At 51.1% G+C, this 27,198-nt stretch overlaps 1 protein-coding gene across 2 annotated transcripts in view; it reads left to right on the top strand.

The window, feature by feature from the left end:
* The first annotated feature begins 5,766 nt into the window (after window positions 1–5,766).
* Window positions 5,767–27,198, top strand: part of CHST11 (carbohydrate sulfotransferase 11) — a 258,899-nt gene continuing 237,467 nt past the window's right edge. The window contains exon 1 of one of the 2 annotated variants that reach the window (XM_075552706.1): window positions 5,767–6,339. In XM_075552706.1, the coding sequence (XP_075408821.1) occupies window positions 6,237–6,339 (103 nt within the window). In that variant the 5' untranslated portion in view covers window positions 5,767–6,236. Of the gene's footprint in view, window positions 6,355–27,198 lie in introns of both variants that reach the window. The other variant, XM_075552705.1, reaches the window with a different exon arrangement.

The following is a 27,198-nucleotide window of genomic DNA, read 5'->3' as shown; positions in this document are numbered from 1 at the left end:
AAAGAGCAAGAGAGACAGAGGCAGGCCTTGCAGAACTGTTTATCTCTTTGTCCTCCGATCAAACTGTGACCTGATTAACCCTGTATGTTCCTATTGGCCAGGTTGCCACAGTAAACCTAACTATCATAGCTGGCTTTTGGCAGGCCTTTCTTCCTAGTCTGGAAGCTCCATTGAAACCTGTTGTACATCATGGCAACTCTCAAGCCTCCACTGATGGATGGGTGGGGCTGGCCCAGGTCTTCTAGATGGAAGACAAGATTTCTACCATGAAACTACCCCTGCCCCTGTGCATCCTGGAAGGCAGTCTATGTACTGGTTTACCAGTGATGGCTTCCCCGATAGAATTCTGATTTCACACCTGTTTCCTTACTCTTCTACATGCTTTACCAGGTCATCAACACAAACAGCAATTCCTCCTCCATATGGTTTTCAGAGGCTGCGACCACAGCTTAAAACAGACCACAGGAGACTCTTGTCTCCAGTTGACCTCATACTCCCTGGTGGTGGGGTAGGTTATGCACTGGGCTACGAGGTCAGAAGTTTGAACCCGAGAGAAAGACGAGGCTTTCAGTTCCTGGGAAGATTTACAGCTTTGAAAACCCAAAGAAGCAGCTCTACACTGTCCTCAAGGGTCACTATGAGTTGGGATCAATTTGGTGACTGTGAGCATTTTAATTTTTTAAATTTATTGTTGAATTAGCCATTTTATTGGCATGTAATTCACAAGTCATACAATTCAATAGTTCAATCATCATCAGATTTATACAATCATTACCATAATTACTTTTGGAACATTTTTTTCCTTCTTGTACTCAATGTTATTAACCCCTCCCCATTTTGTTTTGCGTCATTGTGTATTATTTGATTTACAGAAGAATGTCTCTGCCTGATGATAAACCCTGGAGTAGCCAGGTCCCTCTGTAGGCAGCGATGCCATTCACTTTCTGAGCAAAAGGGTTAAGAAAAATGAGAGACAGAGGATGATGGTCCAAAGTTAAACATTCTCAGAGGTCAGCCTTGAACAAATGGTGTTCCCTGCTCTGTGTAAAGTTTCCTGTATACTATCTTCATGGGAGGAGCCCTGGTGGTGCCGTGGTTTTGCACTGGGCTGCGATCTGCATGGTCCATAGTTTGAAGCCACCAGCAGCTCGATGGGAAAAAGACTGTGGGTTTTTTCAGTCTTTTCCACAGTGACCGGGAGTCACTCTGAGTCATAGGCAGCGTTGACTCATAGGCAGTAAGATCCTTTTTTTTTAAATGGGTTTGGTAAAACAAAAATAGCTTTTTAATCAATAGCACTTTCATACATTGTTGTTAGGTGTCTTCAAATCAACTCTGACTCAGCGACCCTCTGTGCAGAACGAAACACTGCCCCGCCCTGAACCATCTTCATCATCACTGCTGCACCTCTTGCAGTCACTATGTACATCCATCTCATCATGTCCTTCCTCTTTTTAGCTGACCCTCCTTTTAAAAAAAATAAATCATTTTCCTGGGGGCTGTTACAGGACTTATAGCAATCCACACATCCATTTTATTAAACACGTTTGTACATAGGTTGTCATCATCATCTCAAAAGATTTTCTTCCTCCTTGAGCCACCTTGGTATCAGCTCCTCTCTTTGTCCTCCCTCCCCTCCTCGTAAACCCTTGGCAATTATAGATGGTTATTACATTCGGCAGTGAGATCTTCAGGGAGCCTTCCGACAAGTGAGAGAGATCTCTGCAGACTGTGTGTAGCAGGTCAGAGTTGTCCTGGGGGGATAAAGCCCCCACATTCAAATATTTTATAGACACTCCTCTCTGAAGCCTTTGACAGGACAGAGATGAGATCACGTTAAAAAAAAAAGAATCATTTGGATGAAGGAGAAGATCAGCCCCAGGTCCAGGTCATCATGGTATCCAAAGGCTTCACACCATGTAGTGAAGTTACAAAGCAGGGAAAACAAAGGCCATTGGTTGTAAAATCACAATTGTGGCAGATGGATCCCTCCCGTTGGGCAGCTAGAAAGGGGCTGTGACTAGGTTATCTAACAATTGAAGAATAGAGAAGCTCACAGATGCTTATGGGCCCTTCTTCTACTTTGCTCAGGGTCTGGCTTTTGACCAGGAAACGCTAGGGTCCTAATTTCCATCAAGCCTGTCTGTCAGCTACCCTTCCTCTACTGGAAGGACAAGCACTATTTCCGTTAGGGACTCTTCTTCCACCATTAACTGTTGAGTTTGGCTTTCATCATGCACCATTCCCTATGCTGGGTACCAGGGAGAAACAGAACAAGTCAGTCCTCTAGATGGAGCTCAGCCCAGTGGGTAAAGTGACCCAAGAGGAGTTCACACCTAATGCTTAGAGTGCAGAAGAATAAAGGGGCAATTTCCAGCTGAGTAATCATAGAAGGCTTCCATGAAGAGGTGATATTGGGTCTTACCTTTGATTGGACTGACTCCTGATGGTGGGAAGGCAAAAATGGATGCTGGACATGCCCATCATGCTCCCCTGCCATATGGACTCAACTCAACCCTCCACCACTATCTTTGTTTCTTAGTGCTGTTGTTGAAAAAGCACCAGAAGTCAGTGACGCTAAAGATCACAAATGTATTTTCTCACGGTTCATTAGTTTACAAGGTTGGGTTCAAGGTGTCGGCTCTGTTGTGGTGGTTGTTAGGTACCATCAGTTGGGTTCTGACGCATACCAACCCTCACCCAGAACTCAACACGGCCTGGTCCGCAATTATCCTCTCAATTTTTCTCATGTTTGAATCCACGGTTGCAGTCACGGTGTCAATCCACCTCCTCGTTCGCTGCCCTTCCACTTTCCCAAACATGATGTCCTTCTCCAAGGATGGCCTCTTGTGACAACATGTCCAAAGTATATAAGATAAAGTTTCACCATCCTGGCTTCTAAAAAGGACCCTGGCCTTCCAACACACATGGGTCTGTCCCTTCAGCAGTCCATGCATTCTTCTCCAGCACCACAATTCAAGTGCACTGATTCTTCTTCGGTCTTTCTTATTCAATGTCCAATTCTCACATGCAGAAGGCAATGGAAAATACCCTGGCTTGGGCCGGGTGCCCGGGACTCCTCAACTAAGGCTTTCTCACAGTCCTTGTTTCTGCTTCCTTGGGGAATCTCCAGGTGGCCTTGAACTTTCCCCTAGCTTGTTTCTGTGGGGGCTGTTCCTTGCATCACTCAGAAGGGAGTAGATTTAGGACAAATAACACTGATAGGGCCTCGTGAACATAACAAAGAAAGCCTTATTTTCCTTGGGATTACATCCCCAGGTGTAGGGATGAGGATCCCACACAATTAAATTACTAACAATGACTAGGAATTAGATCCCTGATCCCTTCCATGGCCCTGTTAACTCCTCAAACTCAACAACCAAATTCACTGCCCCACAGCAGCCCTGTAAGACAGAGTGGAACTGCTCCTGTGGGTTTCCAAGGCAGCAACTTTTTACGGGGGTAGAAAGCCTCATTTTTCTCCCAAGGAGCAGCTGGTGGTTTCGAACTGCTGACCTGGGGCTAGCAGCCCAATGTGTAACCCAGGACGCCACCAGTGCTCCTTCTGTAACTTCCCAGTGTGCTTTTTGCAGGTTTAGCTCTTTGGTTTGTGCCCCGGGAAGCAAGGGGCCTGTTGGGTGAACTAAATCCCCTTCCTCATTCCTACAGTTTTTGCTCTGTAGAAGCAGCCATTACATGAGTGCCTGACATTTTAGACAAAGAATTACAGCAAATGCTCATCTGATCTCCTTGCAAGGACTCCTCTGCCGTGGACGGTTCAGCTCTCATCCCTTATGTCCTGTGGTGGTGGTGTTGGGGGGCAGGGAATGGAAATCACTGGAAAATGACTTTGTATTGGAACGCGTTCAGCTGGGCTGTTTGTAACAAACAGCTCGTCCACAATGAGTGCAATGAATGCCGTACAAATCGGCTACATAAATATCGCGCTGTAATTGATTGTCTTCTGTAATCAAAGCCTAGGCTGCTGACTGTGATACTTCCCTACGTGCCACTGCTGGAGGGAAACATGGGGGTGGGGAGAGCGGGGAGGTGGTGGAGGTGGCTTTTGCTGCATGAGTCTGACTGCTGGTTCTGTCTCAGCCTCGAAGAGGGAGCAAAGACAGGGCCTGCTACATTCAGATTTAGTATTGATCAAACGACTACTTTGTGAGAGGTATTGAAAGACTCATTACTTCACTATTGTGTTAACAGTAGTAATAATGGGATGTTTTTGTTAGGTGCCAATAAGTCCTTTCAAACTCACAGACACCCCATGTGACAGAGAACTGTCCCACAGGGTTTTTGAGACTGCTTGGACAGGTAAGTGCGAGACTGCTAACTGCAATGTTATTGGTTCAAATCCACCAGCTGCTTTGTGGGAGAAAGATGTCTGCTTCCAGTAAAGATTTACAGCCTTGGAAATCTTACTATGAGCTAGAGTCAACTTGATGGAAGTTTTTTGGTTTGTTTGTTTGCTTTCTTTTTTAGTATAATCTTTATTGGAGACCACCAAGTCTGGGTTCAAATCGCCAACACTTGGGTTAGCCTTCAAGAGCTTGGATCGCTAGGGATCCATCATTTGATGATAAGGCACAAAAGTCTTATGAATAATACTTTCTATTGATATGAAAGAAAGGCATAATCCTTGTTGGACTTCAATCACTTCTGTAACTTAAAAAAACACCTCGTGTAGCCTTGCTAGGAGGACTTGAGGCTCCAACAGCGCCCTTCCCTTTGCATTGCAGAAACCACAGCCCACAGGAGAACAAGCTCTTCCATTCTAGGTGGTGGGTAAGTGGAGTGTATTGACCTAGTTTCTCCAGTTAATACAGGGTAGGCGAGCCTGGGAGCGCCCCACTGTAAGCCTGCGTGCACTTTATTAACCGCTACACACCGTAATGCACAGACTTGGAAACGGGCACTCACGTTAGTTACACAGTGCAGGAAAACATCGCCATCTTAACTTTACCTGCCAAGCCTCAGGCCCGCTCCGTTTTCCTGTAGTTGGTTGGAGGGGAATGACGCTGACTTGGTGCGGGAACCCTCCCGCACCCACCCTGCTGTGCCTCCCGAGCACTTGGGAGAATTTGGAAGCAGCTCTATAGGGGAGCTGGAGTTTTAAAATCCGCCCCCCCCTTTCTTTATCGAAGTGGATGGGGGTGCCCAAGACACTGTCTGCAGAAGTCCCTGGGAAAGCCCGATCCCTGGGGACACGTCGTTTCCCTAACCTTGACTTTATGTAAATCAGCCCTCTCCAGCCCCCTTCCCCAAACCACACTCCAGCTGGGCTGTCGTTCGCGAGAAAACGAAACCGCTAAGTTCCGAGCATCCGGGAAAGGGCATCTCACGTACCAACTAGGGCCGGGGCGGAGGCTGCGGTGGGTGGGGGGCGCGCTTAGGACCACTCGCCCGCTGCCCCACCCAAGGGTTTAAAATCGACCCCCGCCCCCTCCCCACCGGCGGCCCGCTCGATGCCCGAACCGCTCCCTGACTCTCCCTGCGCAGAGGCCGGCGGCACGGAGCGGCAGCGTGGAGGCGATCGGGTTCGTATTTTTTTCCCCCGGGGTTTGTCATGGAAACGCTGACACCACCTCCCGCCGGCGGCCGAGCCCGGCCGGGGACTGAGGGCTTTTGGGACCCTGCGGGAGCGCGGCGCGCGCTCGGCGCTCCGCGGGAAACAGCTGGACGCGACCACGTCCCGGGCAGGGGCGGGAGGGGGGGACGCTCCGCCCCGGCGCGCGGGCCCCGCCCTCCTCCGCAGGCGCCCTCCCCTCGCCGGGGGCAGCGAGCCGCCTTGGGTAAAACCCAGCCCCGGAATAGATAGATCATTGGAGCGCAATGAAGTAGCCCTTGGAGAGGAGGCAGGGGGCCCGTCCGGCAGCCACAGCGGCCAGCGCAGCGGCAGCACCGTCACCGCGCGCACCCCAGCCTCTCCGACCGCGAGGAGGCAGCGGCGGCCGCCGGCGGGAGCCGAGGAGGCGGCGGAGGAGGAGCAGGAACGCGCCGCCGGCGGGTCCTCGCATCTCTGCACTTCCAGAGCAACTCCGGCGCCTTGCGCACCCCTGCCCGGGGCTGGGGGCTCCGAGAGCGGCCGCGGAGCCAGCCCGATCTCCCCGCCGGAGCCCTGCCCAGCCCGCGCCCGCGCCGCCGCGCCTCGGGTCAGTGCGGCGGGGACCCCGCTCCAGCGCCCCGGGAGCGCCTCCCGGACGCCCGGTGCCGGCATCCAGGACAAAGCCATGAAGCCGGCGCTGCTGGAAGTGATGAGGATGAACAGAATTTGCCGGATGGTGCTGGCCACTTGCTTGGGATCCTTTATCCTGGTCATCTTCTATTTCCAAAGTATGTTGCACCCAGGTAGGGGGCGCGTTAGCGTGGTTTTGTTGGATACGTATTTTCTTCTCTCTCTCGCTCTCGCTCCGAAGCTCCGCCGGGCTTCTGCCTTTTCCAGCCTCACCTCTTCGCCGCCGGCCACCTCGGGGCTCGCGGCCGCCCCTGGCTGCCCGGGTCACCGCGCCGGGCGCGGGGGAGAAGGGAGAATTCTTGTGTTCCCTCTTCCTCCTGGTCCTGGGCTGGAGGATGAGACCAGGAGGGGCGGCATTTTTCTCTCTCTCTCCTTTCCCTCTCCTTTGTGTCTCTTCGTCTGTCTGTCTGCGAGGTAGCAGGGAAAGGTAGAGGTTCCGAGAAGCCGCCGGGGTTGCGGGGTTGGTTTGAAGAAATGGAAACTCCCCTCTCTGCCCCTGCCACCGTCTGGGGATGAAAGAGGCGCCGGGCGCCGGCTGCTCTCCGCCCGGGCACGCTGCCTCTTCCTGGTTGGGGACCGGGCACCAACGGTGCACGCCCCTGCGATGTGGCGAGTCCCCGCAGCGGGCCGGGGACCCGAGAGCTCGACTCCCACGTGTCCGGGGCTCGGCGCAGCGCAGAGCAGGTGTGGGGTGGGCTTGGGTGCCGCGCGCCGCTCTTCCACCAGCGTGGGGAAGGAGCCAGCAGGCAGTGTTTGCCTCCGGGGTCCAGCCTCGTGGTGACCTTGGGGATGGGGCCCATGGGGCCTGCGCCACCACACCCTCCCATCTCCCCGGGGGCCCTGCGCTAGGGGACTCGGAGTTGGGGGGGGGGGTCCAGCCCAGGCCCCTGCAATTTTGGAAATAACTTTGGCTGGGTCTGGCCTGGCCGTCAGGTTGCAAACCCCCCCACTTCTGGGTTCAGGAGCAGCCAGACACCCCCCCCCCGCAGACCCCTCCCGCCCTTTCCCCAGCCTGTCCGAGGCCCTTCTCCGCATTCCCTCTTGGCGTAGGCAAGTTCCCAATCAGAAATTCGGGTTGAGGGACAGACTAGGATTCCCCCCCTTCCCAGGGTCTGGAAGTTAAGTTTGGGACCTGGGGCGGGAGGGGAGACCGCGAGCGCATCTGCTAGGGCTTTGCAGCCTAACTTGGAAGCCCAACAGGTAGACCCCGGAGAGGTGGCTTCTTAGATCATGGGAGTCTCCCAGACTGACCCCCCCCCCCATCCTGGCAGCAGCCTCTCACTAGGCCACCGTGGCCCGGAAATCCCATTTCTGGGTTTTCCAGTTGCCTTTCTCAGTGCACTCCCAGCAATAATTTGCTTTCCTAATTGCAAGGAGGAGGGAGCTAGAAACACGTTTCCCTCCAAGGGAATAATGGGGCTTGGGGCTTTTCATGTTTTCCCTCTTCGGTATGTGCCTAGCTTGAGCAGCTGCAGGCCCGAATTCATCAAGGCTGTGTTGGGGTCGATGGCAGAGGACTAAAGCTGTTCTCTCCATCAAAGGCCTGGCGACTGCGAGGTTCCTTGACAGCGCCATGCGTGACAGGCATGGCCCCTCCGAGCGGCTTCTTCTGCAACAGTTGTCCAGGCAGCCAGGCTGCCTAGGATCTGGTGTGCCACACCACATATAACCTCAGGACACCGGAGCCAGGCCTGTAAAAGGTGGCTTTTGTTTGCAGCAAGTATTTTTAGTTTAATGGCAGCAAACTGCAGGGGTGTAAGTCTCCTCACCCAAACCGGTGCTTGTGAAACTTCCAAGGGAATTTAAAAATGGTCCTCTCAGTCAGGCAGTGGTTGCAGCTGGCAGGATCAGGCAGATGGGGGCGGGGGACTCTCAGGGTGCCACGCTCCTGGGGCCCCGCTGGAGAACAGGGTAGACTGCCCTCCCTTTACCCAACCCCCTGCTCCCCCCCCACCCACCCCCATTTCCAGGGCTGGGCAGTGGGTGGTGGGCAGATACATTGTACTCAAACAGCTTGAACAAAGGGGTCTGTTTTACACACCACCATCGAGTCCATTCTGACTCACAGTGACCCCACAGGACAGGGTGGAAACTGGCCCCCTGTGGGTTTCAGAGACTGTGACTCTTTGTGGGCATACAAATCCTTTCTCTTGAGTGATGTGCTTAGGCCTCTGAAAGTTTTACCGGGACCGCCCAGGCCAGCAAGGAGGCATTTCTGTGGAACCGCACTGAGTATCCGGCTCCGTCCAGCAGGGTGACACTTGAACATCTTGGTGTCTGTCAGTTGTCCAGCAAAGAAAGGCTTTCTGAAAGGGAGCCTGAGCCGAGTCGGAATCAACAACAGGCAGTGGGTTGGGTTTGGGTTGGGGCGCTTGCTATTCTGGAGAGAAGGTTGAACTACTTGTAGCTTCGCAGCCAAACTGCTGGGAAGAAAACTTTGAACTTGTAACTGGCCCTTGGCTAAAATTTCCTCGCATGACTAGAACGCCACACTGACTCGAGAGAGCCTTTTGCTCACTTGGGTCCAGGCTTGGGCACTCGGATGGTGTTGCACTGCATTTTCTAAGGTCACCCGGGAGGACTTCTCTGTCCTGGGCCAGCTTTCAGCCTTCGCTCGCCCTTGGGACCCTCTGCATTTACAAGCCTGCTTTCCTCCCAGGAAATGGCATTTGTTTATTATTCACGACCCTGCGTATGCTCTTCTGATAGATATTTTTCCCCGGCCCACAGCAAGTGTTCCTTTCAATGCTTCCCTAATTGGATGTGTTAACTGCAGAGTCTCATTGGACCCAGCCTTGGCGAACCCATTCCAGTACCTCCTGACCTTATAGGACAGAGGAGAACTGGGTTTCCAAGTCTCAGCTTTAGGGAAACAGACGGCCATCTCTCTTTACCTCGCAGCTGCTGGCTGGTGGTTTCGAACCGCAAACCTTACTTATCAGCTGTGGCTTCAGCCACGGTACCACCAAGACTCTTTACTTCCATCGAAAGGTCTTCCTTACTCCCTGCAAATCCCATATTGCTTTGTGACCTTTCCATCGCATCGGTCTGAGATTACCTGGGACATAGAAATTATGCCGAGTTCATATGGAACTATTTGTTTTTGGTTTTTTTCCTTCATTCATATGCACCACTGATAGAGGTGAGATCCTTTTCACTTGCTTTGAACTTCCTTGAAAAATTCCACAACCTTTGCTTCACGGAAGGCTCTCCCAGCAGCTGGTGTTTTAGCCTGGCTCTGCAGTTTCAGTTTTCGGTCCTCCTGGGAGACGCAGATGGGGCCGGAGCCTGGCTCAGATGCTGTTGCTGAAAATTGGTAGCCCTGAGGCAGGCGTTCCACTTATCTATGTCTGAAGTCGAAAAAGAGCCCTTCAAGAGAGATGATTCCCGGTCCCAGTGGTGGGGAGTGGTGTGAGGAGGGAGAGGAAGAATAAAATGGGACAGCTGGCAGGGGGCTGGCTGTCTCTCCCTTTGATTCTAATCTGGGGTCCATTGTCTTTTGGGCTTTCTAATTCATAAGTTTCAGGAATTGATCTTCCATAGGTGCTGGGTTTGTCAGAAGTGGGCTTTGTCTTTGTAAGTGTGTCTTTGACATTCTGAGTTAATCATCTTCCTTAAGAAATTTTCTTTGTTTAAGGGCAGGGACCAAACCAGTTCCCGGGGAGTGGAGTTGATTCCAACCCCCGGCAATCCCATGAGCTTCAGAGCAGAACTCTGCTCCCTCCGGGTTTCCATGGGTAGTCTTTTGGAAGTAGATTGCCAGGCCTTTTGCCCGAGGTGCCTCAGGGGGGTTCAGACTGTCAGCCTTGTGGCTTGTTGCCTGTGTACCACCCTGTGAGCACCCACCTGTAAGTAGGTGCTCAGGAAAACATTGGTTGGGTGACAAAGTGGCTAGATTCTAGAAGACCAACTTCTCCAGTTTTGAGGAAGACCGCTTCACACCCTGCCAAGAATTCATGTTAAAAGAGTGTGTCTCTGTAGGAACACTTCCCCGCCTGCCTGGGCCAGACAGAAGTGACGGCGACCTAGACTTGCTGTCCCCTGAAATGTCAGGTGGAGGACTCAGTGCCCTGGGTGCTGGGTTAGGCTGTTCTCCTGAAGTCAGAATGGAACCGGGGGTCTGGTTTCTGCACACGGCTGAGTTCATCAGCGACAATCCATCTCCTGGAAGTGCATCCTGAATGAAGTTGGCTCACATGCCTCCATGGTTGGGCTTTGATGGAGCTGTGCTAAAGAGGCCCCCAGGCAGCCTTTGTGCCCAGGTGTGAAGACAACCCCTCTGAACCCTCCCTTTGTGTCACTCCCAGGATTGTGGTTTTTGTTTGAAAGCTTCTATTCATAAAAGAAGCCCGGTGGAGGAGAGAACCTTCTCGCCCTTTTGCATTATGTTCAGCTCCACTGCTACCTGGCATTTCTTTGCCTTGGTTGACTAGATTGAAAGATTATACCCTTAATGCAGAGACCTCTTGGGTTACCGCTTTGTAGTCTTATTTGATTAGGTTGAATATCCAAGGCATGTTGTATTATCATCTTACTGTGAATAGAAACATACTGTGTGCTCCTTGTAGAAAATTTAGAACGTTCAGAAGCAAAACATCGTCCACAATTCCACCCGGAGGCAGTCGGTCCTTCCCCCCCCGCCCAATGTTGCAGTTGAATCTATTTTGACTTAGGACTCTACTCTCTTCCATGCTGGATTTTCAGTTGTCATGATCAGACTTGTCTTCTGGAGCAACTTGCGCCACCAGCCTTTCCATTAGCAGCTCATTGTGTTAACGGGTTATCACCCAGGGACACCCTCCATCTCACAGCTCTTTAGCCATGTTGTCAGGAGGGCTCAGTCCTTGCAGAAAGGCATCATGCTTGGGAGAAGGGCAGTGAAAGAGAGGAAGATGTTCGACGCGATTGAAGACGTTCGACACGTTCGGCTGCAACAGGGAGCTCCGAGAGAGCAAGGACTATGCGGAGGGCCAGGGCTGGGCAGCGGTGTGCTGTACAGATGTTACCGGGAGTCACGAACTCCATGGAATCTCACAACCACCACGGGCATGTTAGGGAAAGAATCGTGAGGGCACACCATGCGTTTTATAACTGCTTGAGAATCTGTGTTTTAAGCTAGGAAAGGGGGTTTCAGAAAGTCCATAGGAAACTTCCATGATCTTTTCTTTCCATTGCCCATGGACATTCTGAAGCCCCCTCACACAGCATCCTGATGACCGACAGCCCCTCAGGAAGTTCTGCGGACAGAAAGCTTTTGCATCACCCTTTGCATTTATAGTGTTGTTCTAAAGACGAGGTTTTCTACTCCTGTAAAGAGTTCCCGTCTGGGGACAGACAACAGAAAAGTGGGTGAAGGGAGACATCGGACAGTGTAAGACATGACAAAATAATAATAGTTTATAAATGATCAAGGGTTCGTGAGCGAGGGAGAATGGGGGAGGGAGGGGGGAAACTGGAGCTGATACCAAGGGCTCAAGTAGAAAGGAAATGTTTTGAGAATGATGATGGCAACAAATGTACACATGTGCCTGACACAATGGATGTATGTGTGGATTGTGATAAGAGTTGTACGAGCCCCCATAAAATGATTAAAAAAAAAAAAGAGAGAGAGTCCCAGCCTGGGAACCCCACAGATGGGCCGTTCGGCCCTGTCCTAGAGGGTGGCCATGTGTGGGAACGACTGGAGGTTAGAGTTCCCTACTCATGGTGGCCCCAGAGAGCAGACTAGAACTGCCCCCAAGGGAAGGGTTCTCTAGGCTGTCATGGTTACGGGAGCAGGTTTTCTACTCTGGAAGAATCCATCCGTGGGTCACACCACCGGGCTTCCAGTGAGCAGCCACTGGGCTGCCTTTGGCGGCTGCAGACCTGCATCTCTCCCGCTGCTTCTACTTCCTTTTCAGGGTAGAAGTTCGGTTTTGCTTCCCCCCCCACCGCTTCCCCCCCCCCCCCGCCCTACACACACACCCAAACTCTTTAAAATGAGAGTCCTCATATAGGAAGTGAAAGTGAGTTTGGGGTCATGCCAGTTCCTCGGGCTGTCCTTGAGCTACCTGTGGACAGGTGTCGATTCTGAACCCTGACAGGGCACGAGGCGGGAGTACCTGATGGATGTGTGGGGGGGATTCCTGCGTGGTGTATATATCTGCGTGTCCATGTTCATGGCCGCATTGTGACAGAAGACGAGCAATTTTCTTCAACAGCCCCGGGGTTGCTCTTCCAGGGTCCTCGCCAGATTGCATTTGGAAATAAAAGAGAGGCGATCATCTCCCCCCACCCCTGTCCAGTTAAAAAACACCAAATGATGGTGGGGCTTCTGCGATGGAAAAGGCATCCTGCGTTTTGCATTTCTCCCATTGAAAAATGATTTTGTTTCTGATGACCTTTATCGGCAGCAAACACACTCCCTGCCATTGCGCTAAGACTGACGCACAGCGACCCCATAGGGCAGAGGAGAGCCACCCCCATAAACAGTGACCTCTGGGAAGCGCACCGGGGTTGCTTTGAGTCAGCATCGACTCCATGGCAGTGAGTTTGTCTTTGCTCCCTCGGGGCGGCTGGTGGGTTCGAACTGCAGACCTTGCAGATGGAAGTCTAATGCTTTAGCACTCCGTCACCAGGGCTCCTTTTCCTTTATCAGCGGCCACCGTTTGAAAACAGGAAAGGCAAGGCGGACAAGCACAGGCACCGCCCTCTTCCTTCGGAACCGGATGGACCGACGGCGTCTTCATCAGGAGGTGGGTGGGAAAGGCTTGGAGGAGAGCCGCTGCCTACAAGCTTCCTCGTCGCCCAGGAGCAAATTCCAGCAGTCATTTTGCTTGCTCATGTTCTTATCTCTTGCATTTTTCTAACTGGAAGGTCAGCATTTCAAACCTACCAGCCACTCCTCCGGAGCAAGAAGAGGCTGTCTGGGTCCATAAAGAGTACGGTCTCAGAACCCCTAAGGAGCAGTTAAAAAAAATCTTTATAACCAACGAAGGAGGAGACAGTTCTTCTTTTGATATCCTTGGACATTCTCATGGGCCAATGAAAAGTTTCTAGAATTTGTAATTCGATAGCTCTTAGAAAAAGCCACCTCACTGGCATCCAGCCCATGTCCACTCATGACCCCCAGGCCAGGGTAGGACAACCCTTGTGGGTTTCCAAGATTACCACTTAAAAAAAAAAAAAAGCATTTTCCTGGGGGCTCGTACAGCTCTTATCACAATCCATCCATCCATCTATCCATGGTGTCAAGCACATTTGCACCTTTGTTGCCATCATCATTCTCAAAACATTTTCTTTCTACTTGAGCCCTTGGTATCAGCTCCTCATTTTATCCCCTCTTTCCCCGCTCCCCGTCTCTCACGAATTTATAATTTATACATTATTATTTATAGTCTTCTCCAGCTCCACAATTCACATGCATCACTTCTTCGGTCTTCAATGTCCAACTTTCCCATGCGTGTGAGGCGATGGAAAATATCATGGTCAGGCATGTCTTAGTCCTCAAAGGAACATCTCAGATCAATGTTATTGATCAGAATCAACCCCCCCACCCCACTCCTTTTCTTCCTACTCTCTCTCCTGACTAATCTAGTAAGTTATTTGTCAACTATCTACTTTAGGCCACATATTGTTCTCAGCACTGAGGATGCACCGCAGATACGTCTGTCCTCGTGGACCTTACGTTCTCGTGAGGCAGACAGACTTCCAGCAAATGCAGATGTAAAAGACATAGCATGTCGGCTGGGGTTGAGAGCAGAGGAGAGTAGGGACGCAGGATGTGGGAGTCTCGCGGCAGGGCTCTCATTTGGGCAGGCCTGCCTCACAAACGAAGAAGCACAGCCAGGATGCTCGTTGGAACCCAGGAGGGCCAGGCATGGCTCATGTACTCTGGACACCGGTCCTGGAAAAGGACCTCATTCTCGGTGAAGTTGAGGGCCAGCGAGAAAGAGGACGGCCCTCAACACAGTCAACCTACACACAGTGGCTGCAGCAATGGGCACACGGAGCAGTGCTTGTGAGGCTGGTCCAGACCGACCCAGGGTTTCATTGTATGGGACACGGAGTCGGAATGTGAAGGAGCCCGTCCTAGGTCCGTCCATCCGAGGGAGAATGTTCCAGACAGAGAAGCGTGGCCAGGCAGGTTTCTCAGGTGCGAGCAGGCTTGGTGTGTTCACAGAGCAGCAGCAAAGAGGTCAGGTGGACAGAGGAGGGGGAGGGAGGGAGGGGGGAGAAGGGATTGGGGGCTGGGGGTGACATCAAGGGTGGAAATGATGGAGCCTGGATGAGAATCAGTCGGCTGTCCACAGTGCTCTTTGCCAGGCGATGGTCTCAGAAACCCTACTACCCTTCCTCCCATCCCAGGGGGTGTCATGGTTCAGGGCTTGGCTGCCCACCAGCAGGTTGGGGCTTAAAGCACTAGGGGTCTTTGAAGAAAGGTGTTTCAACCTGCCCCCATCAAGTTGGCCCCACAGCCCCCAACACCCCCCAGAGAACAATGATGTGCACATCAGAAAAAAAAAGAGTGTTGAAGACGTTTGAACTGGGCCTGCTTTGGGAAATTCTTAACCCACACGTACAGGGTGCAGTTTGTGGTGTTCACAACTAAAACCTCCATGAACACCACCTGGCTTCTTGTTATTAGGGGCTGCCGGTTGTGGTGGCCTGTGTCTGTGAGAAGGAAATGTTGCTGGGCCCTTGTTGTCAGTAGGTTCATGGTAGGCACTCCCGAAGAATCGACTGGGTACGTGGGATTGATGATTGGGGAGGGGGAGACCTGCCCCCTCTGAAGTCCGCGAAGGACTGTGTTGTTATCAGTTTAAGAGCGACTTCCCCACATGCCACAGTTCTGGTGGTCTGGCAAAGGATGGCATTGCCCTCCTATCTAATTGGCAGCCGTTTGCTTTCTTAAAGGCACACTGAGGAGTATTGTGCCTTATTGTTGGTGCCACCTGAGGTCACCTGTGTGAATTGTTAAAGTCTTTCTGGTAAACCACCGCATACTCCATTGCCTTACTTAAAGTGCTGGATAAAAGGCCCTCCTGCCTCCCTCCTGCAAGACCCAGGCTCTACCTGCGGCCTGAGAACCCAGTTGTCCCCTATTACCTGCTACACAAAGGCAAATCGAGCTAAGGCCTTCTCCTCTTGGCCTGTGAAACCCGCACCTAGTTTCAGAGCTCCTGGACCTGCAGGAAGGAGCCTTGCTTGCACAGTGGGTCCATGTTTGGCTGCTAACCAAGAGGTTGGTTGTTCGAACCTACTCGCTACCCCACAGGATAGAAGACCAGGCAACCTGCTTCTATAAATACTAGGAAATCTTCTGAGCGTTCCCCTCTCCCACACGGGGTCAGAATCACCTTGAGGGCCCTAACTACAATAGGGCTTGTGGTCAGCATTTTTCCTTTCTGATTAAGAGTGAGACTTGGAAGAGCGAGAATGAGAAAGTTGGAGAAATAAGCTACTTAACTTGGGGCTTGGACCTGGAAGTTCAAGTACAAGTAGGAATAACATTCATTGTGCAAACTATCACCAAGGTAGACACAGGCCGGAGCTCCGGGACCCCTGTCATTGTTCTTCTCCAGCTCCATTTGAAATGCACTGTGCTTGCTTGCGGACTCGTGTTTCTTCCCCATTTGATTCAGCGAGCCACTGCTTCTGTCGGGTTCAAGGCTGAGGCTGGTGATGCCACAGAAGCTTCCGTGACTGTGTCCCTTGTGTGCTCTGTGGCCTGTCGGAGAGTACACACGGCCTCTCCCCATTTGTTTGTGGAGAGCTCCACAGCCAATCTGGTATCTAGAGGTGGGTGTGCCTCCCGATCGCCTCCACACGCCCCCAGCGCCCCTGTCTTATCGATGTATCCATCCGTGCATTGTGGCTTGTTCACACGGTTGCTGCAGGGCTGTCTGTTACAGTCATTCTTGAAGTTGTCCCTTGTGTTAGTCTGGGATGACGAGAGAAACAGATCCAGGGAGACTCGTATGTGTGTAAGAGAGCTTTATCTAAAGAGTAATTGTATAGTAAGAAGACATCCCAGGCCGGTCCACATCAAGTCCATAAGTCTGATGTTAGCTCATGTGTCCGATACCAGTCTATAAATTCCTCTTCAGGCTCACACAACACATGCCAGGATGTCGAATGCAGGGAGACCACAGGCCAGTGGGTGGAAAGTCTTGTGGGTCCAGTGGCGGTGGAAGCATCTCAGCGCTGGCGAGGGTCTCCACGTGGCTCCTCCAGCTACAGGCCTCTGGCAGCATCAGCATAGCTCCACGAGCTTGTCAACAGGAATGTCTCGCGGGGAGAGTGTGTGTCCGGTCTCCAGTGAGCTATTTATCTCCGTCCCCACCTCCGAAGTGAGGTCATCAAGCTGCGGCCTGATGGACAGGCTAGACTCCACCCCTTCCTCAAGTTGACAGTGGATCATGTGACTGCCGCACCATATTCTTGCCTTCCTCTGGGTGTCTTCTTTGCCTTGGTCGCGCGATGCCGCCCTCCCCTGGGCTTGGTTGGCAGGTGGCAGGTGCGCACCTGATGAAGAGCTAGTCGGAGGGAGAGGGACAGTAATTCTGGGTGCACTTCTCAGCTTTCATCGGTGGTTTCTTGGCTGGGATCCCTTTAAGCCTCTTGGACGTTTTGTGAGGATTAGTTTGGTTGGAAGCAGATAGTGTAATCTGTAAATCGACTTATGATTCCGAGGTGAGTGGTGACCCACGGACATGAGCTGAGAGCAATGAGACCCCTGAGGTGACCCCTTGAGCCCTTTCATTTTGTGCGCCCCCCCTCTGCTTAGACCCAAGGGTCGGTCTTGCTAGTGGCATGCAAGTCCATATTGCAGCTTACATGTGAGCGACAATCCGGATTTGTATCAGTTTCCTAGGGCTGCCCGAACCAATCCCTACCTAATTGGTGGTCGACAACAGAGGGATTCTCTCAGTTCTGGAGACCAGGAGTTCAAACCGAAGGGTGTGGCCGCCCACCCTCTGGGGGAAGATCCTTTTCTTCTTCAGTTCTGGTGGCTCCCGGGGTTCGTTAGCTTGTCCCCCAGCTTCTTCCTCCTTTGTCACGTGGCCTGCCCCTCCTTCTACCCATGCCCCTTATAAGGATCCTTGTCATGGGGCTTAAGGTTCACCCACATAATCCAGGATGATCTCATGCCTGTATTCTTAATGAATAGAGTCACATTCACAAGATCTGGAGACCAGGGCATGGACGTCCCTTTTTGGAATCTGCCGTCGAAGCCGCCTACAGTATTTTCAACCGTTAGATTTCTGCTTTTTGATGAATCAAAAACAGAAGGCCTGCCATTTCCTTCCCAGACGCCGTGTGTTAAGACTGTCCGATACAGCTTGAAGCCGTCGGTCCAATCGGACACTTGAAAAAGAGTGGTGGCACACACTTCACATAGACAAGTTCATTGTTCAGTCATGTTAACAAGATGTGTGCCCTCAAGTTCAGAACATTTTCTTCTTATCCTCCTGTTGGTAGCTCTCCGTGTCTCCCCATCCTCCCCTGCCAGGCCCCATCCAGTTACCGTCTCTAGAGCTATCCATCCTGAATTTCACACACAGGCCATCGTGCAAAACAAAGCACTGTCATGCAAGGTCACGAAAGGTAAACAAACACAGCTCCCAACAACAACGACACGGCAAAACATGGGAAAAACCTCAATCAATGAGAAAACAGAAAACACGAAACACCGAAACCACTGTAAAATGGGTCCACAGGGAGATTAAGTGACAGGGTATTCCATTTGAGTTTAGTGACGTCCACCATTGTCAACTTGTCAGTGCTCTCTGAACGATGGAAAGACTATTCCCAGCCCTTGAGTATGGTCACAGGGGACTCAGCAGAGACTTGATCCACACGGGGAGCCTCTAAATGGATTTGGGGTTTCCACCGTCGTGCATACGCTTCTGCAAACCAGGTGTTCACAATTTAAGCTCTGATACGCTTTCCTCCTTTGGAGTTGGGTTTTATTACAATCCTTGGATCACACAGGCTGGTGTGCTTCTTCCGTGTGGACTCAGTGACGCCTCACTTAGATGGCTGCTTGCCTTAAGCCCCCAGATGCTAGTCTTTCTGATAGCTGGGCACCATCTGTGTTCTTCACCCACATTTTGCTATAGCACTCATATCTTTCTGTGATTTCTTCATGAGGGTGGGCACCAAGCAGGGCCATGTCATAAGAATGAATTATTCACAGATTGGGGCTAGAATAAAGTGTGATCCCCAAATCCATTCATCTGTCTATGCTTTATGTGCATGTATCTGGTTCACTTTAGAGACAACATTATCATTGTATGATAAGAGAAGATCATTCATCATCCCCCTGGGGCATAAAGTAATTCTGCTAAGAGTATCATTAATTTAGCCGGCAGTATAGAATTTAAAACACCGTTGAGAAGAGGCAATTGTACAGGTATAGGGTGGCTTCAGAGTGCAATCCTTGAATGGTTGACTTGTACAGATAAAACTCTTAGGTGACTGGAAATCATTTACACAAACAATGGTGATTGGGCAAAACTTTTAATACCCCTCCTTCACCAAGGCAGAACCTACAGTAGTAATACATGTCATAATAAATATATGGGAGTCCCTGAACCAAAGTCGAACGAGGACCAATTCCATACCTTGGGGTAGCAGCTTGCCGCTTCTCACACGAGGGCACGGCAACTTTTAAGCCCAAGAAAACAAACAGAAAGCAAACTCACTGTCTTGGAGTCAGTGCTGACTCACATCGACCTCCTCTGGGTTTCCCAGACTGGAACTGTTTACAGGAGTAGAAAGCCTGGAGTTGCTGATGGTTTCCAACCGCCAACCATGTGGGCCGCCACCCAATTTGTAACCACTACACCACCAGGGCACCTCTTACGTCCTAGGCACAGCAGTTCTCGACCTGTGGGTCAAAGCTCCTTTGGGGATTGAACAACGCCTTCACAGGGTCGCCTAAGACCTTCGGAAAACACGTATTTCTGATGGTCTTAGGAACCGAGACACCGCTCCTCTGTCCATCTCCAGGTGGGTCCGCCCACATGCAGATATGCCCACATATGAGTACCCGGCGTGAAGACTGTTACCCACGCTATACCATGCTTCAAGACAAAATTTCATTATTTGTCATCAGAAATAAATATTCTACAATATATAATTATATGTTGTTTTTGTGATTAATCACTGTTTTAATGATGCTCAATTTGTAACAATGAAAATACATCCTGCATATCAGATATTTGCATGATGATTCATAACTAGCAAAATGACAGTTATGAAGTAGCAACAAAAGTCATTTTATGGTTGGGGGGTCACCACCACATGAGGAACTGTATGAAAGGGTTGCGGCATGAGGAAGGTTGACAACCCCTGTCCTAGGGAGTATGGCAGTTCCTTAAATCTGCTACAGGTGGGTTTGAGTTCCTTAAATCTGCTACAGGTGGGGTTTCCAGATGGAATCCTTCCGGTGTGGTCTGTGAAGGACGTGTGTGCCTGGAAAGGACAGAGTCTGAAGTCTGTAGCACACGGTCTGGGGCTGGATTGGAGCTAGGTCAAACGTGTCCGGTTGGACTGATGCTCGAATGCGAGTGGGTGGTCAACACTGGTTTGGCATGAAAGCGCAGTGCGAGATGGTGTTCGTTTTGGCAGCGGAGTCCTAGGTGTGGTACAAATGGTGGAGGCTTCTTCTACTCCGAGGTGCTGGGAAGAAAGGCGTGGTTATCTCACCGAAAAAATGAGCAGCCCTTGACAGCCCTGTGGAGCACAGACTTACTCTGAATCAGTCCTGCTTGCCATGCGTCTGAATCAATTGGCTGGTGGCAGCCCTTGGTCGTCCTGGTGATGATGGTATTGAGATCGGGGCTCGGCTTAGGGAGGACGTTTGGGGAGCGCTGCTACGTGCAGTGGGTCTCTCCAGTTCTAACTTGGGGAGATAATGGATAGACATAAAACCCTGCTGATCTAAGTGTTCAGGCCCTTCTCAAACGCTTGCTCGCATGCTTCTCTTGTAAGCGGTGGAGGGAGAACAAAAACAAAAGAAACAACAAAAACTCACCAAGGTTCCTGCAGTGACACAGGTTAATGCCTAGGTTTCTGCTAGAAAAGCTTAGGTTCAAAGAATCCGAAAAGGGAAATCACAGCGCTCCCTGCCAGGAGGGCTGTCACGCACACGCCACATTTCCTGGCCGCTGGTACGCCTTCCCTTTATATCCTTGATGTGGTCACTTGCAGCAGGGAGAGCACAGGACGTGGAGGGCAGAGACCATGTTCCAGTGACTTCTGTCGGCCGCCTCTGTGGGTCAGGCTCTGTTCTCTGTGTCCCGAACCGAAACACAAAAGCCCGAGTTCACGTTCAGCCCGGAGAGACAATGAAACGGGCAATGCGAAGTAGATTTCGACTCCCAGCAAACCCGTGTGTTACTGAGGACAGCTGCCCCGAGGGGCTTCTTGAAGTTTCACCTTCACAAAGGACACCGTGAAGTCTTTCGTCTGCCCACCGAGCTGCTCTGGGACTCCTTCACGAATCAGACATGTATTGAAAAACTCGTGCTGCATTTTTGATGGCAGGGAGTGCTATGGGGAGACATAGAGCGAGGGACCCACGCCAAGCTCACTGCCATCGACTCGTAGTGACCCTATAGGACAGGGTAGAACTGCCCTGTGGGTTTCGGAGACTGTAACTATGGGAGTGGAAAGTCCGGTCTCTCTCCCTGGTGGTTTCGAACTGCGGACCTTGCAGTTAGCAGCCCGACTCATAACCACTATGCCACCAGGGCCCCCCAAAGCAAAGGAGGAGATGTGGAATTTTGCCTCTCTGAGGAGGGGCCTTTTAAGATGGAAGTTAGATGAGGATCCATGATGGTATAGTGATATTTATTGGGTCTTCTTTACCCTTGGCCCAGGTGTTCAATATATATTATTCTTTATGGGAATATTAAAATCGGAGAATATCATCTCGCTTTCAAGATGGGGGGTGGCAGGGGCACAGAGCATGCTACTTGTCTAAGGCTGCACAGAGAGGACTGGGTGGAACCAGCATTGGACCAGAAAGAATTGGCCCTTTGAGGAGACAGTGTGTGGGCAGGAATCGCTGGTACTGAAGGAAGACACCCTGAACCAAACCCAATGCCAAATCCCGTTTCCTCCCTCCTCTCTTGACTCCTGGTGACCCCGTGGGTCTTTGTGTGAGAGCAAAGCTGCACGCCATTGGATTTTCAGTGGCTGGCGCTTTCTCCTCCTGTAAAGAGTCACAGACTCAGATACCTTCCGGGAAGTTCTGCCCTGTCCTCCAGGGTCGCTATGAGTCGGAATGGACTCGATGGCGGTGAGATTTTTGCCCCCATAGAGCTTTTGGATATTTTCACTAGTCTTTTCTTCTCAGTGTCTCTGGAGTCTTCAGCTTTATGGTAGCAGCCCACTGCCTAAACCACTGCCGCCGCCCAGGGACGCTGTGCTTCCGTGGTACCTGGACGCTGTGCTTCCGTGGTACCTGGTACTCGGAAAATGTTAGTTTCTCTTCCCGACCCTTGGTTTGAACAAGTGCCCAGCTCATTCCGTCATTGATGGAATGAGTGACAGTGTGACTGACGGTCACATGCTCTGAGATTTGTTACCTCATTTGCAAGTGAAGGTCAGAGTGCCTCTAGATCAGTGGTTCTCAAACTGTGGGTCCAGACCCACTGTGGGGTGTCAAACGACCCTTTCACAGGGGTTGCCCAATTCATAAGAGTAGCAAAATTAAAGTTAGGAAGTAGCAACGGACATAACTTTATGGTTTGGGGGTCACCACAACATGAGGAACTATAGGAAAGGGTTGCAGCATTAGGAAGGTTGAGAACCACTGCTCTGGTGCTGGAGCCCTGGTGGCCCGGTGGTTACAGTGCTTGACTGTGAGCCAAATTGTTCAGTGCTTCGAACCTACTAGCTGCTCTGTGGGCAAAAGCCGAGGCAGTCTGCCTCCATACAGATTTACAGCCTTGCAAACCCAGTAGGGGCAGTTCGATGCTGTTCTATAGGGCGTTAAGCATCAGAATTGACCCCAAAGCTGTAGGTTTGGTATGTAGAAGTCGAGAGGATTAAAGGAGAGACTATGGAAATGCATTGAAACTGGGTATAAACACCTGTGTAGGATAAGGCGACCAGACGTCCCGCTTTTGTCAGGACAGTCCCAATTTTTAACCATTTTTCCCGCATCCTGTGGCATTTTAAAGAAGTCCCAATTTTTGGAAAGCATGCACGACAAGCTAGGGTATACAGTTTTCGGCTGCCATGTGGCTATTTGGCAGGATATGAGATTTATCAATGGTGTCCCGCTTTTCCACTGTTAACATCTGGTCACCTTAGACTGTAGGAGCATTGTTGGACCAATTGATGCCCTGTGGCGCTCTGTCCCGAAGTTTAGGTATTCGAATTTACAGTGCCCATGTGCTTTGCTCTGTTTGCATTTCCAGCCCGCTCACATGCGTGCTGTGCAGAGGGCCCTGCTTCTAGATGCCGCGGGTGCTCTTTCTCTGTCTAACTGCTGCGACCGAGAACCCTGCCATCGCCCAACTCCCCTCTGCCTCCACCCAGGGCGCCGCCGTGAAAGCCGAGTTTTCGCTTTGGTGAAAAATCCGTGTGGGGGTCTCACGCGGAATGCAGAGCCCACAGCTCTCTCTGGCCCTGCGTGTGGTTACCTTTTAGGGTTACCTTTTAGGTTCCCGTGAGCTTCGAGCAAATGACCTTGGGGAAGTCACACCGTGCAGGGCATTGCTGAGCCTGCAGCAGAACCTCCAGGGGGAGGAAAAGCGATCCTCTTGGGGAAATGACCAGCACGTAAGTGCGCCCCTTAAATAAGCCGGGTTGGGGGATTTGCGTGGCTCATCTCCCAGGACAGCAGTGGTCTCTCTGATGGGGCCTCTTGTGGGGCAAGGAAGTTCTGTGGTGGGGCAAATGGTTAAGTGCCACCTGAACCCCTTTCTATGAGGATGGAGCAGTCTACGTTCCACTGATGTTTCTGGAAGACTTGAAAAGGTCTCTATCCTTTGAGCTGCAGTGCTCTTCAGACGACCTCTCTCCTGGGCCTGACTCATTCCCCATGTGTCACAGGGCAGGGGTTTCTTGGGAGCATTGGTGGTGCAGTGGTTAAGCACTGGTTCCTTAATGTGGGGTTGGTCGTTTGAACCAAACACAGGAGAGAGATTTAGTAATCTTCTCAATGTGGTAGGATTTGGGATGCGTTCTCTTTTCTAGGTTTAAGCTGTGCTCTTTGGGAAGAATCCTGATTCTGGTAGGATTGTAGGCAGTGCCCTGGTTACGTGCTCGGCTCCAAGGGAGGAAAGACCGGGCAGTCTGTTGGCATACACATCATGGCCTAGAAACCTCTACTTTGTCACAGAGCAACAACAACAACAACAACAAAAAGCCAAGGCAACGCAGTGGCACCCAACAACGACACCCAGACGTGAGGGCGTTCCTTGCTTCTGCTCAGTGTGTTGAATAAGAGAGACTGATTGATTGGGAGTCACACAGGAGGGGCCTTCCGAGAGTGGGTCGAAAATTCCATGGTTTGTTTCTGTTTCTCCACGAACATTTGGAAGTGATCCTCGCATTCTGTCTAACAGCTGCGTGAGTCAGAATGACCTTGACAGCAATGTTTGTTTTGGTTTTTTTTTAATTAAAGTGATTTCAGGCCTCTAAGATCGTTTCAGAGACCTGTTTGCCCCTTGCCACATGGAGCATGACTCGTCACTGAGGTCCTAACACTTCACTGCAGGCAGAGAGGCGGTGAGCAGCTTCATTCTACAGACAAGGCAGTGGGTTCAGAGAATTGCTTAGATTTGGTGTCAAAAGTTCATAGCACAAAATGGTTGGTATGCAGACACTGGTCTGAGTCACATACATTCTATCTGAGTGGATAGATATTCATGAGTGACTGAATGACTGTCTCACAGGCAGAGGGTGACTGGGGCCTCAGAGAGAGCCAGCTGCCCAGGAAGAAGTGGAGGGACTAGGCACGGAGAGATGGAAGAAGACTCTGAGGGGTCGGGGCTATTGGCCGTGGGTTTTGAAGGATGAGTAGAAGTTTGCTATGGGGGAAAAGGGAGGGAAGAAGTTCCAGGTGACGTCACCTGCCAGAGCAGGAGGATGAGGAAGGAAGGGAACAGGAGCATGAGGGAGCAGAGGTGGGATGGGAGCTGATCTGGAGGACAGCATCACTCAGGGTTTGCCCTTTGGTCTTAGGGTCCGGCAGCCATGTGTAGCTGTTGCTGGTGGGTGTCACTGGGTCGGTTCTGACTCCTGGTGACGCCAAGAATGAGACGCTGCCCTGTCCCAAGCCATCCACCCAATCATTATGTTTGAGGCCATTGTTGCAGCCACTGTGTCCACCCATCTCCTTGAAGGCCTTCCTCCCTTTGCTGCCCCTGCACTTTACCAAGCGCGATGTCCTTCTCCAGGGACTGGTCTCTGGACAACACGTCCAAACCGTTGCCAATGAAGAGTCCAACTCCCGGCCGTCGCATGTGCCGCGGAGAAGAACTGAGCTCCACAAGGCCTTGACTGTTGTCTTCCCGGGCACAGGTCAGCAGGCCTTTCTTCCGAAGCACTTGGTGGGTGGGTTCGAGCCAAACATTAGCTGGGTAGTCGAGGGCAAGCCCTGTGTCCCACCCTCGGACCTTGTACAAGGTGCGGGGTCTCCCTTTTCCGATGCTGACATTGGAGCTCTCTATAAGTAATTACACCCTTCTTGCTTCGTGAGAGGGCAGATATTTCCAAACTGCCCCCAAAATGAAGCTGGGGCCCATTTAGAAATAGTTTCTCTTATCATCCGTTAATGAGAGGCAAGCAGATTATTCATAAATGTCAAAAGTGCAAAGTAAGAAATAGCTTAAAAGCAATCAGCGGCAGGATTTCAAACCCCACTGTTTGCCTGGCTTGTGCCAAAATGATAGGCCGTGGAGGTCCCATTTCAGCCTTTCAGTTGCTTAATGGTGCCCTCGTTCACCCGCAGAGGCCTCTGGAAGAAGTGGCTGAGCAAGAGCAAGTGTGCCCGGAGAGCAGAATTTCTCGCTGGAATGTGAACTCCTTGGTATAGCTGGGCTCAGGTTGCAGCCCTGGGCTTGGGTGGGTGGAGGGGCTGCTGTGCCGAGTGGAGAGTGGAGCTAGCCACTTTCTCCTGGGAGCCGGGACCTGAGGGTCCAGCTTTGGGCTGTGGGATCGGATCATGTTGCCCCCTCTGAGCGATGCTGACCTCAGTAATCTTATCAAAAGCCCGCCTCTTTTTACATCCCCTTTCCGGGCTTTCAGAGTCACGTGTGTGTGTGTGTGTGTGTGTGTGTGTGTGTGCGCGTGCATGTGTGTGTGTTGGGGCGTGAAGGCATTAATCTGGGTACAAAGCCTGAGACCTCCTTCATTTCTCCTCCAGACGGAAGCTCTTGACACCCTTTGATAAATACCCTGGTTTCCTTGTAAGGGGCATCTGACTTCTTTTTAATCCCCTGCTTTTCCTGTAACAGAAAAAAAGACACGAACGTGAATACATGAAAAACCGAACCTTATGAGTGGTTACGAAGAGTAAGTGGCGCCGGCTACATTTTAGGGTATAGAGGAGCCCCTAATCTCAATCATCCGCTAAGGAGGATGTTGATTAAATCTTTTAAGGGAGAAAGACTGTAACCCAAAGACACAGACCCATCATCCACATGTAGGAGGCCATCAGCAAGAAGTCATCGTGTTCTCCGTGATTCAGTCAGGACGTTAGTTAAAGAGGGGTGACACCAAAGAAACGGGCACAGATTCAATCCATCAGTTACAGGTGGGCCTACAGAGTTGGGACACACGCATTGTGTTAGGTAGGAGAGGTGCAAAGATTGGTCCAGGGCCTTCCAACCAAGACAGTCAGTGTAGACTATTCGACTGATAACCTCGTACTGCCCTTCAAGGACGCATTCCGGCAAGCTCCTAAGAGACTGGCTGGCTGGAGAGCGGTGGAGGTAATCCACTTCCCAGTGCACTCTGCTGGGGGCAAGGTGATCTCCGTCCTTGGTTAATGGTCAGAAGAAATTCTTTGGAGGCTTCATAGATTTGGGGTATTCATTGTCAGGCATCGCCTTTGACAAACAAGGTGCTCAGCGTTTAAGTTCTAGTGCACTTGTTAGATACAGTCGAGTTGATTCAACTCAGAGCGACGTTTGGGCAACTGAACACAACATCGCCTGGACTGGAAACATCGTGACAACGTTTGAGCTCATTGCTGCAGCCATGTATCAGTTCATCTCACTGAGAGCCTTTGTCTTCTTCACCGACTCTACCAAACATGATGTCCTTGTCCAGGGACGGGACTCTCGATAACATCTTCAAAGTATGTGAGACAGCGTCTTGCTATCCTTGCTTCTAAAGAGCATTCTGACTATACTTCCTCCAAGAGAGATGCTATTTCTTCTGGCAGCCAATGGTCTTTCAGTATTCGTCCTCAACTCCCGACCTTAAAGACACCAATTCTTCAGTATTCCTCATTCAGTGTCCAGCTTTTCATGCATACGATGAGGTGATCGGAACTACCCGGGCTTGGGTCAAAGTCACATCTTTGTTCTTTAAAGCTTTAAAGAGATCTTTTGTAGTAGATTTGCGCAGTTCAGTGTGTCCTTTGATTTCTCCTCTGCTGTTTTCAATGGGTGTTGATTGTAAATGCAGGTCAAATGAAGTCCTTGACAACTCCATTCTTTTCTTGGTTTATCACCATGTTGCTTATTGCTCCAGCTGTCAGGATTAAAAACTATATACACGTTGAGATGGGATCCATACTGAAAACCGGGTGTAGTCTTTGATCGTCACCAGCAAGTGCTCAGAGGCCTCTGCACTTTCCAAAGGTTGTGTCAGCTGCGTCTCCTAGGTGGCTACTGAGGTCCTCAGCCCTGATGCCACGTTCATCACAGAATGTGCAGCTCTCTGATTCTTTGCTCAGCGTACAGATCAGGCCACAACCCTGAGGCCTACCTTCCCCGATTTTC

This window comes from Tenrec ecaudatus, chromosome 6 (assembly GCF_050624435.1).
Source record: "Tenrec ecaudatus isolate mTenEca1 chromosome 6, mTenEca1.hap1, whole genome shotgun sequence".
In the NCBI taxonomy this organism is placed as follows: Eukaryota; Metazoa; Chordata; class Mammalia; order Afrosoricida; family Tenrecidae; genus Tenrec; species Tenrec ecaudatus.
This window is presented reverse-complemented; position numbering and strand designations above follow the sequence as displayed.